The 17,319-nt window shown below is 46.7% G+C and overlaps 1 protein-coding gene across 1 annotated transcript in view; it reads right to left on the bottom strand.

Moving 5' to 3' along the window:
• Positions 1-17,319, bottom strand: part of Snx9 (sorting nexin 9) — an 84,516-nt gene that overhangs the window by 38,662 nt on the left and 28,535 nt on the right. The window contains exons 2-4 of the mRNA XM_059272813.1: positions 6,332-6,418; positions 3,199-3,273; positions 1,346-1,471 (exon numbers count right to left, since the gene is read on the bottom strand). Of these exons, the coding sequence (XP_059128796.1) occupies positions 1,346-1,471; positions 3,199-3,273; positions 6,332-6,418 (288 nt within the window). The remainder of the gene's footprint in view (positions 1-1,345; positions 1,472-3,198; positions 3,274-6,331; positions 6,419-17,319) is intronic.

The following is a 17,319-nucleotide window of genomic DNA, read 5'->3' as shown; positions in this document are numbered from 1 at the left end:
TCCGCATGACTAAGATAGTATCAGACGTTTCTCACTGATTAAACATTCAGTAATTGTGTGCCCACTGGACTAGAAAGTAAACTAGGAAGCAAGTAACACATTATCACTGGCCCCCACGGGGGAGGGGGGCATTCTGATTGGAATAATTGAGGGGGTTTAACTGTTTCTCTCAAAAGGGTCAGAGGATACAAAGTCCTCTCATGTGAAAACCTAACCATTTCAACTCAAACCACCAAAGAGCCCGACCCTTTCCCTAGTTTTGTTATTCATAGAGCTTGAGCTCAGTTCTACAGATGAGTCTCTGGTGACTCCAGGAACCACTAACAGAAATATAAAACATATAATATATACTTTCTAGCTCTCTTCGTTTTGTTTTGTTTTTGAGACAGAGTCTAGCTATGTAGCCCAGGCTGGCTGGGAACTCACAGAGATCCACCTGTCCCTGCCTCCCAAGTGCTGGGATTAAAGGTGTGTGCCACCATGCCATGTTTAAAATGTGTACATTCTTTAAAACACAAGCTCACACTAAGTGTACCTACAGCTAGTAGCAGTAACAAAGAGTGTAAGTGCCGAGCGCCTGGCTGTGCTGAACTTTACCTCAACTGCTTCTATGGGCAATGAAGGGCCTCTTGCTCTGACAGGAGGATAACAAAAGTTATCCTGGTCCAGCCCAAACAGACAGGCCTCCTCAGTATGTTTCCTTCCTTCTTTATAGGCCCTCATTTTGGGGAGTATTTGCCTTGGGGGGGGGGTCTGTATTCATATCCTGATACTCTCAAAAGCAAATTTTAACACCCTACCTTTCATTTTATTATTAGTATTGCAGTCTTTAGCAGGCATTTCAGGTGAGTGAGGTCTGTGTTAATACCCAGCAGGAATGCCATAGCCCCTCACACCACACACCCTCACACCTGCACGCCCCTCACGCCACACACCCTCGCACCTGCACACCCCTCACACCACACACCCTCACACCACACACCCTCACGCCACATACCCTCACACCTGCATGCTCCTCACGCCACACACCCTCACACCTGCATGCTCCTCACGCCACACACCCTCACACCCGCATGCTCCTCACGCCACACACCCTCACACCCGCATGCTCCTCACACCACACACCCTCACACCTGCATGCTCCTCACACCACACACCCTCACACCTGCATGCTCCTCACGCCACACACACCCCTCATGTGACACACTGCAGGCCCTCCCACCACACCCCCACAGCTACTTTGACTCTGCTTTCGGGAGCAAGGACAGCAGTGCTGTACCACAAGCTTCCCCTCAGCTTTGCTCTCAGAAAGCCAGCCTAGGCCGCAGGAGGAGTGACGACATACCTGGTTATTGCTGTTGGCAGAAGAGGAGTTGGCTTGAGCAGTGCTTGCTGAGAGGGAATCAAGGAAAGCTTGGTCCGCCATGGAATTTCCACAAGAAAACTGATCTTTTCCATCACTGGGTAAAATCTGAGTGGTAGAAAGAAGCCATTGCTCTCATGGACCTCATTTCGGCTCCGGGCGTTAACAAGCGCACTCTATCGTGGCGAGGCACTGACCCTGAGTCTGCAGAGCTCCCTCAAGTACTGTCTCTGCTGCACTCCACACTGTGGTGAGCTGTATTCCACTTAGATTTACTTTAAACAACGGTTTTCTTGAAAATTCTTCTTTGATTTATGTATAACTCAGATTGTTTAACTTTCAAATACTTTGGTGTTTTCCAGCAACCCTTTTGTTATTTATTTGGAGTGAAATTTTACTGTAGTCTAAGAGGAACTCTGTGACTGACTGACCCCCCCAACACACACACACACACACACATTGTCTCTGTCTCTCTGTCAGGTAGTTGTGCTAGGGATCACACCCAGGGCTAGTGTGGCACTAAGATGTATCCCCGGCCCTCTTCTTTTAGACACATTATATGCTTTATAGTTCAGAACATGGCCTATCTTAGTTCATGGACATTCATCATATCCTATAGATGGATGGTCCTGCTGTTCAACCATGTTCTGACCAATTTTAGCCTGTCCACTGGATATGTCCATTTCTGGTATAGTCTTCAAAGATAAAGGAGCTGAAACTACTCCTCTTTAGAAGCAAGCAGAATTCTATAAACAAAATGGACACCACTATCAACCTAAATCATCAGATTTCTCTGTCTTGTCCATTTTAGGATCTGAAACTCAGACTTTCAAATTGAGCTCAGGGGCCTAGGAACTGCTGGCTGTACGGACAGAGCTATGGCACGTGTGTGAACACACATTTCTGAAGGGGGAACAAAAGCTACTGATTTCCCGGAGAGTTTAAGGCTTCCCCCCAACCTGTCACTTTGCAGACAGACTCCTCCTCTTTTCTGTCAGGTCCCGGGGAAGCATCCTGCAGGCAGTCCTCCTCTACACTAGGTGAACCAAAGAATCTCAACTCTTGGTCCAGCTCCTGTTTCACTCACAGGTCATCAGGTAACCTCAGTCTGTCACTCAAGATGACTGCAGGTGATCAGTCTGGAGACCTACAGGCAGCCAGCAGGGGGTGCCAGGCAGCTGACTCAGAGGATGGCTTGGCTGCCCATTCACCTGCAGAATACTGGGATTCTATCTATCCTTTACTGTAGCAGAGTGACCCTGGGAAGACATCCTTTTGTCTATGGAAACAGCTGAAGGAAGTGTGAAGCCTACCCTTTTAAAAAATCCATTTAAAATTTGTCACTTAATTTACCACAGAGCTCTGGGCAGCAGGCACAAAAAATGGGGATTTTTATTCAGAAAAATTAAAAGCTGCTATTCTTGGAAGGAAGTTAATCTAAACATCTTTGTAGCTTAGGCCCATAGGTAATCCCTTCCCTTATTTCTACTTCAATATACTTTCCACGTTTTATTTAATGAGTACTTACTGCATTTCCAGTGAAATTTTACTTTTAAAATGGTTGCTGTCTTCCCAACAGCCTTTTAACTCAACAACTGATAAAAAGATGCCGAACAAAAATCAGCATTAGTTAATCAATGACAGCATATTCTTACCTCCACAGTCTGTGGGAACAAGCCCTTGTTCTCCTAAGTTCTCACCTCCACAGTCTGTGGGACAAGCCCTTGTTCTCCTAAGTTCTCACCTCCACAGTCTGTGGGACAAGCCTTTGTTCTCCTAAGTTCTCACCTCCACATAGTCTGTGGGAACAAGCCCTTGTTCTCCTAAGTTCTCACCTCCACATAGTCTGTGGGAACAAGCCCTTGTTCTCCTTTGTTGTTTCGTCCTTCCAGCCATCCACCACCAACATTCTAACAGAAAAGATAAATACGAAAGTTATAGTTAGGATTTCCTGTAGAAATTTTGCATTGAGAATTGTTATAAATACATAATTTTACATGAAAAATAACAAGAAGCTTTTTATGACTATAGAGCTAATACTGTTCAAAATTTTACATTCTTAAATCTTGTTTATTACAGAAAATAGTGTAACCTAACAAGGCAAATAGAGTGCCAAGAAGTGATTAAATACTTATTTCCTTTGTGCGTGTGTGTGCATATACACATGTGGAGACCAGAGGTCAACCTCGGATGTTATTCCTTGGGCACTGTCTACCCTCTTAGTATATATATACACACACAGACCCGTGTGTCTGTGTGTATTTACTGTGTGTATGTGTGTGCATGTGCACACACGCCATGGCTTGTGTAGAGATTAAAGGACATCTTTCAGGAGTAGGCTCGCTCCTTCCACCATGTGAGCGCTGGGGTCATCAACTCGGGTCATCAGGCTTGTGGCAATCACTTTTATCCAGTGAGCCATCTCTCTGGCCTGGAGCTCACCAAATAGGGCAGGCTGGCCAGTCACACAGGCTGGAGAACCCGCCTGTCTCCACCCACCCCCATGCTGGCCACCAGGGGCTTTTCACGTGGGTTCTGAGATTGAACCCAGGTCCCCATGCTTATAAGGCTAGTTACCACCAGACCGATCTTCCCATTCTTGGATATGTTTTCTGTAACAAGGTATCCCAGAGAAGAAAACTAGGAGAGGTGATATAATAAAAAAGCTGGCCACAGAAAACACGATCTTTTACACTAATTTGTCACGCAGGGTTGAATGTAGTCAATATTGTTTGATGACATTAATATTCTAGGAGATTTTCAAGTTAAAAGAAAGATTTTTAAGTCAGCAATGAGGCTGAAATATTTGATAATGTTATTAATTTTATTAAATGGCTGGAATGGTATTGTCATTCTATCTGAAAACCAAATCTATTTCTATTTGTTAGAAATGTATTACTGGGGTGGAGAGATGGCTCAGTGGTTAGGAGCATGTACTACTCTTACGGAGGACCTGAGTGCGGTTCCTAGCAACCACATGGGGAGTCATATCAGAATGACCGCACAGACCCAGCAGCACTGAAAACGACGAGAATTCAGGAGGAGGTCCAGGACAGTGTGGGTGCTGACAGGTAAGCACTGTGGACACACTGTCTGAAGTGCTCGTGCAAAGATCTGAGACACTGTGAGCAAGGCCCATGTGAGCTGTGCAACCTGCTCAAACTGCAAATACTATGGATTTAGCATATATGAGCCAAAACTATAATGAAAGGACAACAATAACAATACGCAAAAGGAGAGACTCTGGTAAGCCAACACGTTCTCCTGCCTCAGATAGAATCACTAGACCATGATGGAATATTCAGGAAGAAAAACTGGACAACTTGATGAACAGGGAGCCTAGGGCAAGGGACACAGGTCACAGGGGACCCAGCAGCTGGTGTAGAACCTAGAGGCTGTAGTTGAGAGGGGAGGACATGCCCAGGGGACCCAGCTGGTGTGGACCCAGCTGGTGTGGAACCCAGGGGCTGTAGTAGAGACCGGGGAGGACATGCCCAGGGGACCCAGCTGGTATGGAACCCAGGGGCTGTAGTAGAGACCGGGGAGGACATGCCCAGGGGACCCAGCTGGTGTGGAACCCGGGGGCTGTAGTAGAGACCGGGGAGGACATGCTCAGGGGACCCAGCTGGTGTGGAACCCGGGGGCTGTAGTAGAGACCGGGGAAGACATGTCCAGGGGACCCAGCTGGTGTGGAACCCGGGGGCTGTAGTAGAGACCAGGGAGGACATGTCCAGGGGACCCAGCTGCTGTAGTAGAGAGGGGAGGACATGTCCAGGGGACCCAGGGGCTGTAGTAGAGAGGGGAGGACATGTCCAGGGGACCCAGGGGCTGTAGTAGAGAGGGGAGGACATGTCCAGGGTACCCAGGCAAGGGGTGAGGAGCCTGTGCTCTGAGTGGTGCCTGGGGAGGATGGAAAGGGAGCAGCAGTGTTGAGTTTTGCTCATTTTATAACTACAAGATTAATTCTGCGCCCTGCTCTTCTTCCTTCTGAATAAAATATGAATAATGGAGATGACTTTTCTCAGAACTCTATTTCAAATGGGCTTCATCTCACAATACTATTACTTGCTTTAAGGATGACTACAATAATGTTGCACATAAAATGAATTAAACACACCACTGGCGGTGGTGGTGCACACCTTTAATCCAGCACTCGGGAGGCAGAGGCAGGCAGATCTCTGTGAGTTCGAGGCCAGCCTGGTCTACAGAGCGAGTTCCAGGACAGCCAGGGCTACACAGAGAAACCCTGTCTTGAAAAACAAAAGAACAAAAACAAACAAAAAGAACTAAACATAGTGAGGTAATGGATCTTGGCCTACGGTGATTTAAAAAATGGTATTAAATTTGCTTCTGAGCATCTTGGCAACAAAGATTACAAGAGAAACTCAATGGACTATAAAGATTGTATCCTATAAAAGGAAACATGCCAACTCTCCACCAGAAGAGTCTGAACAACAGACACTTATGGGGGGTGCAGATGTGACGATGAATGCCCGTGTGTGCACACACAAGTTCAAGGCTGGTTTGTGAAGATGCGGAACTGTGTGCCACACAGGGATGCTGTCACCCTGCTGGGAGCTAGCCCACGCCGGTTCCTGGTCATCCAACTGCAGGATCAGGCTTAGAACAGGGAGAGCACTCAACAACTAAGTGGTTTAGGAAGGTCAGCCCATTGCTTCTGCAGTCTACTGAAGACACACAGCATTGCGATGTGAGGGCAAAGCACCGGAACTGATTCCAGCACCACGACACGGGGCGTGAGAGGTTACAGCTGCTAGAAAAAGCAGCACAGAAGAGGTACAGTGAACTCAGGGATGTCCTCGGCCACCTTTAGGGACTGAACGTCTCCCGCTGTGTGCCTAGAGCACCACCAGCTACAACACTGATGTGAGCTGAGGGACTTTTAAAAGGGAGGCGGCGTCAGACTGAAGAAACATCCACAGAGCCGCAAACACACTGAGCTCTTACCGGGTTTGTAATTGTGATGATTTCCCCTTCATTAACTGTCAGCTCATTGTTTCCAGGTTCAGCAGCAAAATCATACATAACCCGCGCCTGCAGGGAGTGGATGGGAAAGGAGGAAGTTACAAACGCAGGTCAAACACAAAACCTAAACAACCTTTAGCTTGCTTGTAAACACAGCGGTGTGAGCCTGCCAGTGGCTGTGGCTGACGGAAGAAAGGAGGACAGTTCAGGACACTTGTCCCCTCAGGAACCCCAGTGGCCACAGCCCCTGCACACACTGCCCTTAGAGGTTAGTCCTAAAACACAATTCCAAACATGTTTTATTAAGAAAGAAAAAGCCATGCTTTTTGTTGGACAGTCCCAAGTAGACACAGGTGTTTATAACGGGTACACCCGGGAACGGAGGTGTTGGTCAAGGCATACCACACCTGGTTCACACGTAAGAGAAACTCTGGTGATCAAGCGCTCATCAGTCCAGCAGTGGCCCCGGGATGACTTTTGATAACATGGTGTCTCTAGCAATTTAACTTGGAAACCTGAGACTCACGGGGCAGACACTGGCTCTCTCCCATACTTTCCACTGGCCCAGGAGTTACATAGGGCGGTGTATGCGAGCCGAGTTACCTAAACAGCTGTGATTTCCATACTTTCAAAGTGGGTCACTCATTGTCCCACAAGCATGAGGCTCAGAGCTTGGATCCCCAGCACTCACACACAAGCCTGGTAATTATGACCCGCTTTTAATTCTAGTCCTCGAATGGCAGAGACAGGGGATCCTAGAGCAAGCGAAGTAACTAGGCTAGTCCAAGCAGCAGGCTCTGGACTCAGCTGAGACCCCGCCTTAATAAATAAGGTGAACAGCAACTGAGGAAGAGTTCTGATGTCAGCCTTAGGTCTCCACATTACATGCATACATATGTAAGCACAACGGCACGTGTCCAAGTGAGCAAACATGCACGCACATTTACATGCACACCCCTCACACAGACACATGAATGAATGAATGAATGAATGAGTGAATGAATGAAGAGAAAACAGACTGAAGGATTTGTTCTGTGGTGTGAGGAAGGCTGTTCTTTCAGCTTATCCAGGTGGAGCCTTGAGCAATGAAGACTTGTTGTGTTCCCTGAGGCACTATCAGACATGTCTCACCAGAGAGAACTACGGTTGTAAAAAGTGTGCGCGCATGTGTGCATGTGTGTGTGTGTGTGTGTGTGTGTGCATGTGCATACGTGTGTGTGCACGCATGTGTGCATGTGTGTGTGCAAGTGCATGTGAATGTGTGTGTGGTACTGGGATCAAAGCCAGGAGCGTACTCCACCATGAACTTACATCCCTAATGTGGAATCTCTGTTGTAGCTCGGGACAGGGTCTCTCCCTGTAGCCCAGGGCGGCCCAGACCTCACCTGTGGCAGTCTTCCCACATCAGCCACCAGCCCAGGTCCTGTCAATTTCCAGCTCTAAGTGTCTCATGGACAATCTCCCTCCGGAAGTCCATCTAAAAACTGGGGTCATGTGTGCCTAGGACAGTGTTTGCCTCCGGAGTGCCTGGCTGTAATGAAAGGCAGTCGGGTTTCCTGTGTGGCTGGTGAACCAGGACGGTGTGGTGGCACTCGCTTCACCGGTCTCCACAGACATCCACCGCACAGCAGGAACCAGCCTTTCTCCACCCCCCCCCATCCCCCCCCACCCCCCCGTCCTCCTTCCACACCCGCTTCAATCCCAACGACCTCAACAGAGATCAAAGATTCACAAGCAGGGAAACAGGACGGGGACCCACTATCCTGAAATACGTAACACATAAGACAGACTACCCGGTGAACCTGTCATAAACCGGTATTTAAAGATGTTACAGAATTCAACGGTGCTTCCTGATGTTCAATGGAAAACTGTTTCCGCTTTCTCCCACCCTTGAAAATTTTCCTAAAAACACTGGAAAGAAACAAATGGCAGGGTAGTGTCCGTCAAGACATCAGTTGTCCCCTGGAGCAAGGAAAGGGCTGAGGGACAGGTGGGGGACCAACACTCCAGTCCACTCAGAGCAGGACAAAGGACAAAGGGACCACGGGAGGCCTTTCCTCACCAGCTGGGCAGGAGATAGAATTCTGCTTGTCGTGCTGTGGGGGAGTTTTTGAAAACATGTCACATCCACCTCAGTCCTCTGGAACGGGGCAGAAGGAGATAAATGCCAGTGACGGTGCCCTGCGGAAGGAAGCGAGCTTCCTCTGGAGGGGAGCCCAGCGTGCTGGCCGGGCTGGGCTGGAGCTCAGCCTGCCGCTTTGTTGCTGCTCCTTAAGATGCCTGCTGCATTTTTCCAGTTCAGCTCAATCCAGTCAGTCCCCAGACCCAGACTCCCAGAGTCCCTCCTTTACTAGGACTAACCTGGTGAACCAGAGTGGGAACAGGTCAAACATTGAGATGGATACGCCTTCACACTTTAGACACCAGAGGACATGTCACCGCAGGATGCTTAGAGGGTTTGGCCTCTCTAAAACTCACACTGAAACATAATCCCAGGTCAACAGTCTTGGGAGGCAGACCCTAAGAGGGGGCCTGTTGGCTCTCAGAACGCAACGGCACAAAACAGGCTTCTCCTGCTTCTCTGCCATGTGAGCACCCAATGTCCCCCTCCACAGGACAAAGTATTCAAGGTGCCACCGGGGATGCAGAGTGGACCTAACATAATCTTCAGCTTTGACCTCCCAGCTTCCATAATGCTGGGAGGATAAATCCCATTCTTTTGAGTTCCCTACGCTCCAGGATTCTGTAAGGGCAGCACAGTGGACTAAGACTCACAGGGAAAGAGGTAAGCAGTGTGGACATGTTTAGAGCATGCTTTAAACACTAGAAATGTTTCTTAGAAAACAGAATGGAGAATAATGTGGAGAACAAAAAGATTTAACAGCACGATTTCAAATAAGCATAAACTGTCAGGAGAAAACGAATTGGCCATTGAGCGTGTGCAAGGCAGGGACCCCTCAGCACTGAAGAGCCCTGGGCTGGCTCATCACCCACTTCACTTCTCTTCCCTAGTGTCTGGCTCCTGTCTGTTGCCACACTTTCTCCTCATCACCTGCCCTTTTCCTCTATTCCATCAATGACAAGGTCTAAAGAGGAACACACTGTCTCAACTCCAGTGTCTATTTCCTATACACACACAGTCTCAACTCCAGTGTCTATTTCCTATACACACTGTCTCAACTCCAGTGTCTATTTCCTATACACACTGTCTCAACTCCAGTGTCTATTTCCTATACACACTGTCTCAACTCCAGTGTCTATTTCCTATACACGCACAGTCTCAACTCCAGTGTCTATTACCTATACACACACTGTCTCAACTCCAGTGTCTATTTCCTATACACACTGTCTCAACTCCAGTGTCTATTTCCTGTACACACTGTCTCAACTCCAGTGTCTATTTCCTGTACACACTGTCTCAACTCCAGTGTCTATTTCCTATACACACACAGTCTCAACTCCAGTGTCTATTTCCTGTACACACTGTCTCAACTCCAGTGTCTATTTCCTATACACACACTATCTCAACTCCAGTGTCTATTTCCTGTACACACTGTCTCAACTCCAGTGTCTATTTCCTATACACACACTGTCTCAACTCCAGTGTCTATTTCCTGTACACACTGTCTCAACTCCAGTGTCTATTTCCTATACACACACAGTCTCAACTCCAGTGTCTATTTCCTATACACACACAGTCTCAACTCCAGTGTCTATTTCCTGTACACACTGTCTCAACTCCAGTGTCTATTTCCTGTACACACTGTCTCAACTCCAGTGTCTATTTCCTATACACACACAGTCTCAACTCCAGTGTCTATTTCCTGTACACACTGTCTCAACTCCAGTGTCTATTTCCTATACACACAGTCTCAACTCCAGTGTCTACTGTCTACTTCCTATGGCCTTTGGAAGGAAAGGTTTATGTTTTTTCATCACCTCTTCCAACGTTACCTACATTCTGGAGCTGTGGTCCCACAACGTTCCTGGTTGGCACATAACTTCATGCTAGATATTCAATTCAGATACTAACCACAATCAATCCCCCTAATAGAAATGTCAAAAATCAATTATGAGGTAAATGGCTCATAGGTAGGCCTAAATCTAGGTACTAGTAAAATACACACAGTCAGTCAAAGCTCTCAAATGTCCCAGATCCTGCGACACCAGAAGTGCACAACACACCTGCTGCTGGGCGCACAGCCAATCACCATAAAGGCACACTCTTCTGAGAAGGGAGAGGAGACAAATATCCCTCCTCTTTTAACCTATGCTGTTCATGTCTGCTCCACAGCATTTCCTTCTGTTCTCCTCTGATTCCAAGTGAACATAAAAATCACTGCATGCCTCAGTGGCAGAGGGCACTTAAGGCCTGGGTTTGTTTTCTATCCCCCACCCCCCCAACACACACAAGGTAGGAAAGAGGGAGAGAGGGGAAGGGGGTGGAGGGAAGGAGGGAGAGGGAGGGAGGGAGGAGAGAGAGAGAGACAGAGAGACAGACAGAGAGAGAGAGAGAGAGAGAGAGAGAGAGAGAGAGAGAGAGAGAGAGAACACTAACTTTAATACAAAACAAGTTATAAGAAACCACAATGCAGGGCTGGCGAGGTGCCTCTGGGGTTAAAGGCCCAACACCAAGGCTGATGACTTGACCAAGGTCCTTGGAGCTTACACAGTAGGTAGAGAGAACTGACACACTCAAGTTATCCTTGGACCTCCACACACACTCCATAGCACACAGACCTCCAAAATCAATCAATCAATCAATCAATCAATCAATCAAAATTTGAAACACCTACAATCATATCAGCAATCATTCTAATATAGAAAATTTATATAATTCAAGAAATAGCAGCCCAACAGGGAAATGGGCAGAGGAGTACGTGGCTGAAGGAAAATTAAAAACAGCAATTGAATATATAAAAAACTGCTTAGTTTCTCACACACAAGACATTGATTTGATAGATTTTGTCAGATTTTTCCTCTATTAAGAGAATTATCCTTTAAACATCTACCAGTTAATAGATATATAGCTATAGACGTGTGTGTGTATAATGGTTCTCCCCATCTTCACAAACAGAAAAAAAAAAACCACTCAACTTTTATATATCTATTAATGTAGCAGGTGAAGAATGCTACATTAATACGGTTTTAAACATTCAGTTACTCTGTGCTATAGCTCGGATTTGAAATATCATTTTATCAAAGGCTCATGTGTTAGAGGTGTGGAAGGAGGCAGGACTGTTTATCAAAGGCTCATGTGTTAGAGGTGTGGAAGGAGGCAGGACTGTTTATCAAAGGCTCATGTGTTAGAGGTGTGGAAGGAGGCAGGACTGTTTATCAAAGGCTCGTGTGTTAGAGGTGTGGAAGGAGGCAGGACTGTTTATCAAAGGCTCGTGTGTTAGAGGTGTGGAAGGAGGCAGGACTGTTTATGTGTGTTAGAGGTGTGGAAGTTTTGCAGGGTGGGTTCTGACGGGAGTCTTAAGGTCATTGAAAGGGACTCTGGGACTCTGGCCGCATTCTCTTCTCTTCTGTTTGCAGACCATGAGGTAAACGGTTCCACCTCACCACACACTCCTACCATAAAGCGCTTTGCCACAACCCTAAAAGGAACAGACCAGTCAGTCATGGCCCAGGACCTCCCAAATTGTGAGCCAAGATAAGACTTTTCTAGATCAATTACTTCAGGTATCTGTTAGAGAGACAGCAGGTGTGGTAGTTTGGAGGAGAACGGCCCCCAGAGGCTCATATACTCGAATGCTTGGCTCCCAGTTGGTGGAACTGTTTAGGAAGGATTAGAAGGTGTGGCCTTGTTGGGGGAGGTGTGCCACTGGGGGTGGGCTCTAAGGTTTCAAAAGCCCCTGGCTTGCCCAGGCTCTATCTCATTCTGCCTCCTCCTGTGGATCAGATAAAGGCTCTCAGCTACTGGTCCAGCACCAGGCCTGCCTGCCTGCCAGCTGCCGTTCTACCCATCATGACGATAATAATGGACTCTCTGAAACTGTAAACAAGCCCCCAATTAAACGTCTTCTATAAGTTGCTATGGCCATGTGTCTCTTCACAGCAATAGAACAGTGACTAAGATAGTCATAAGCACCACAGTACACAATGTAGCGATACAGGAATGAAAACACTCCATAAGTAGACATAACATAAGAACAGTCAATCAAGGGAAGCAAAGTACAGGCTAGAGCATGCAGTGTGATATCTCTTTATAAGTAGGGTAATATTTATATTTGCCAGTATTTCTGTAACAAAGCAGCAGGTAACAAATGAATTTTAAATTGATTACCTAGAAAGGCAGAAATTGAAAAAAGTGGGTAAGAACAGATATTTTTCAGTATATATTTCTTTTCCTGCTATAATTCTTTTTAAAAATTAATTAATTAATTAATGTTTTTTTTCCCAAGACACGGTTTCTCTGTGTAGCTTTGCACGTGTCCTGGATCTCACTCTGTAGCCTAGGCTGGCCTCGAACTCACAGAAATCTCCTGCCTCTGCCTCCTGAGTGCTGGGATTAAAGGCGTGCGCCACCGCCGCCGCCACCACCACCTGGCTCTTGTTATAATTCTAATGTGTAGATATGTCATTGATTTAAGAATTCTAAATTAAAATGGGAAGCATCACTTAACAGTAAAAGAGGAAATATATAAGAATGACCTTAAGAAATTGCCCAGTTTAAAAAAAAAAAAAGATTTCACCTAAGAAATATTAGAAAGAATTGGTTATTCCTGTAACACTCATGTCACTAGGATACAATGGGCATATCTCAACAGGCCAGTTGTTTCTGCAGCTCAGAGTTCACTGATGATGTCCTTTCTTTCCCAGCAGCCTACACAGCACCTTCTGGTACTGTGAATGCAAGCCAACAGAGAGGTGGGTTCCAGGTCAGTACAGATTGAGTTCTCCAAGTCTTGTGGCCAAAGTGGTGTCTTCAGAAAGTCTTACCAGGTCCTGGTGGGCCACCAGGATCAACAGCAATACGCTGTACTGTTTGGGGAGGGAGGGAGGGGTCTCTGGTGTCCCATTCTTAGCACCGGGCTTTTTGTTTGGCAACCTACTGCTTCTGAGAGAAACACTATCCCATACAATGTAAATGCCTAACTGACTAGATTTAAGGCCCACTCCACAGGAGGAAACGCATTTACCATGGCAGTAAATCTAGCCAAGAACTCACGGCTGAGGAGCTCACTGGCCCTGGGGAGTGAACCTACTACCGTCCTTCTGCTAAATGGACGGAGTATCGAGTTGCCTTCTAAACACGTCTTTATATCCACAGCTCAGTGCAACCGTCAGGCTCATCACACCCCTCTCCCCTCAAGGCTCAGAGGACATCACGGAAGAGGGGCAGAAAGACTGAGAGACCACTGCATCCATGAGCTCACAACAACTGTGGTCGTCTGGACCTTCAGCCAGTCGACACCGCAGCACGGATGGGGAGGGGAACAGAAGCTGAGGGTCTGATTGTAGCTGATAGCTGGGGCGGGGAGGCGGGGAGTCACTTTTATTAAGGGGTGTGGTCCGTGGTAGGTGGACCATGTTCCAGTGCATGGCCCCATGCCCATGCATATCTGGGCAGTACCAACTGCACTTGGTGAATTATAAAAAAAAGGAGGAGGAGGAGAAAGAGGAGGAGGAGGAGAAAGGAGGACGGAAAAGAGGAGGAAGAGGAGGAGAAAGAGATGAAATTGGGACAGGAACATGGTGGAAGGGAGAGGACTTGAAATAGGGGAGCAGAGTGAATTTAACTATGTATGTATGTATGTATGTATGTATGTATGTATGTTATGTATGTATGTACGATATTCTCAAAGACTAAAGGCACGTTTTAAAAAGAACCTCTGAAGATAAGATTAGAAATGCTGAACGCTGCCTGAGGCTCTATCTAGGACATTTAAAATCACACTGAAGACATGACGATTTGTGAGACTGTATCCCTGCCTGCAAAGCACAAACAGACTGTCACGTGGTTAAGCTGTTCCTGCAGCTCTCATGTTTAGTAATGAAATTCTTTGTACTTAGATGCACTACATGTAAACCCTGTGCATTCCCACAACAAAAGTAACCTCATGAAGTTATGCAAAAGTTTAAAACCAGCCCTCCTTCCTGGCCAAGGGGCATAGATGCTAATAGGTGGGTTTTTGTTTGTTTTTGAGACTGGGTCTCAAGTAGCCTAGGCTGGCCTCACACTGTCTGTGTGGTGGAGGAGGACTCTAGATTTCTGTTCTTCTGTCTCCATCTCTTGAGGGTTGGAATGACAGGTGTGGCTACCACACCTGGTGTATGTGGTGACAGGGTCAACCCTGGGCTTCATGCTGGCTGGACAAGCCCTCTCCCGTCTGAGCGGCCGCCCAGCCTCCGACAGTCTGAAGACAGCCTTCAGAGGGAGCACTGTGCATTTGAGACACACCTGCACACGCACTTCACCACACCTACCCACACTAACTAAAAGTGCACAGTCAGCACTTCACCCTTCTCCCACCTCCCCCACTCTCACCTCATGTAGCCCAGGCTGGCTCAACTCTACACAGCCAAGGCTGACCAAGAAGTTTTGATTCAAGTGTTTTCTATTTCACCTATAAATCTGGTGCTAAAGAGTGAACTGGGGCTTTGTGCACACAAGGCTGAGCTCCAACATGAGCTCATTGCTTTTCTACTTACTCTTAGGGCATTCATACCTGCACACCTAAGACTGTTTATCACCTTTCAATCCCCAGGGCTGCTAAGAACACAACTTCACGTGTAGTTCCAAACTGAAATGCTGCATTATTTTTCCTGACTGTAAAAGCATGCATGTTGTAGAATATTATTTTAAGGTATTTTACTTTTGTTTATGTTTTATTTGTCTAACTCTGTGAAGCTGTGTTACTGTGCCTGTGTAAAACACCTGATGGTCTAATAAAGAACTGAACGGCCAATAGCAAGGCAGGAGAGAGGATAAACAGAAGGAGAAATCTGGGAGAAGAAAAAAAAAAGAAAGTAGCCACAGGAGTAGGACATTAGGGGCCAGCCACCCAGCTACACAGCAAGCCATGGAGTAAGAGTAAGATTTACAGAAGTAAGAGAACAGGAAAACCCCACAGGCAAAAGGTAGATGGAATGATTTAAGTTAAGAAAATCTGGCAAGAAACTAAGCCAAGCTAAGGCCAGGCATTCATAATTTAGAATAAGCCTCCGTGTGTGATTTATTTGGGAGCTGGGTAGTGGGTCCCCCAAAAAGTGTAAAAAAATAACAACAACACATGTGTTTATTGCAGAGGGGGAAAAAAAGGACAGAGAAAAGTTGAAAAGCAAATACCCAAATCCTCAGTCCCAGATAATAAGAAATACAGAACAATCTAGTGAAAGGAGCTGCCTTTCAGCCAGGCAGTGGTTCAAATCCCTATTCTATCAACTCACCAGCCTTGGACACTTGGCCCGTTTCTTTCACCTCCTCCCTGAAATCCCTCAGGAATAAGTCAGGATAACAGATGTGCCTTGTGACATGAGTGAGAAATGATAATACAACTAAAGCACAGAGAGAAGTGACCGGCTGAGCGGACCAGTAGACGCTAGCCGTTCTGACCATCAGTTTGTAGAAACCGCACCACACACAATTTGTCTTTCAGACCGCCATGGGGTTCTGGAATTAGTCTTGGGGTTCCAGGGAAAGCAAATTCTATAGCTACTGATACCCATGAAAGGTGTTTCTGGAGCCTTCTTCTTTGCTGAATCTCAAAGAAACCAGACCTCCACCCAACTGTGGGTCTGCCAGACCCACCCAAGCATGCTATGTGGCTTGCAGAGCCTGTGCCCAGTCAGCATTAGAACAGTAGGGAGAGGCCCCATGACTGCCTCTGATGGCTGTGAGGTGAGAGAAGGAACTATCCCAGACCCCAACCACAGTAGGGCAGTGAAGGATTCTGGGAGTGCACGCCTACTTCTGTAAGGAGAACCTAGCAGTCACATATACTAGTGTGTGAAGTGAGCTATCCCAGACCCAAACCACACAGTAGGGCAGTGGGCAGTGAAGGATTCTGGGAGTACAGGCCTACTTCTGTTTAAGGAGAACCCAGCAGTAACACATACTAGTGTGTGAAGTGATGCGGGCTCAGTGTGTCTCACTGTTGTTCTGACAAGAACAACAAATACAAGTGTGAGTGTGTGAGTGCGTGTGTGTTAACTTCAAGGTGAGGCAACTTCATCTCTCCACATCTGGAACCACATCTGGAAGATGTGATGGACCTATCAGAAGAGAACAAACCAGGACACAAACCATTCAGCATTAATACCACCACCATCAAACTTGTGAGGTATAAACACAAGAGGGAGATGATGCAATTTTAAAGATAAAGGCACACTATGAGAACATTTAATGTCAGCAACAGAAAATTAAAGTTTGTGGGAGAGAATACAAATTGTATGTAAACAGTGAAGGACACACTGGGGATCTCTGTACACATGAACTAGGTGCACATAGGCAGGAATGATGAGGCAAGTTCTCTGGGAACTTATGTAACAGGCCCCCAGACCTTAGCACAACTGACTCCATGATGGAGTCATGACCATTCAGACTATAAAACTCAGCACGTAGATAGCACCACCTGTCAAAACTAAAACAAAGACCTGATCTTCAAAGTCCACATAGCTCTGGGAAAGTCTCTAAATGTACTAACTTGCCTTTTAGCTTCTGGAGTTCTGCTTCTGGCTAACTGTTCTTGTTAACTGAAGTATGTCAACCCAGAACATGGTTTTTGTGTTTAAAAGTTCACCTTGAGAAAGGCTCAGGGCTACAGTGGGATCCTGAACACCCAGTGTAGTCACTGGTCAGCTAATAAAGACTTCCTATTGGCTTAAACCCATGTCCAAGCAGTTTTCTCTGGTGAAGATCCCACAACATTTCATTATTTAAACATGTATGGGAACAGGAATGGAGCGATGGCTGTGCCGGGAAAGACACTTGCTACCCACTCAGCTCAGTCCTTCGACCTACA

The sequence above is a fragment of the Peromyscus eremicus genome, chromosome 8b (genome assembly GCF_949786415.1).
Source record: "Peromyscus eremicus chromosome 8b, PerEre_H2_v1, whole genome shotgun sequence".
Classification (NCBI taxonomy): domain Eukaryota; kingdom Metazoa; phylum Chordata; class Mammalia; order Rodentia; family Cricetidae; genus Peromyscus; species Peromyscus eremicus.
Note: the sequence above shows the minus strand (reverse complement) of the source record. Positions and strands in the feature narration are given on the sequence as shown.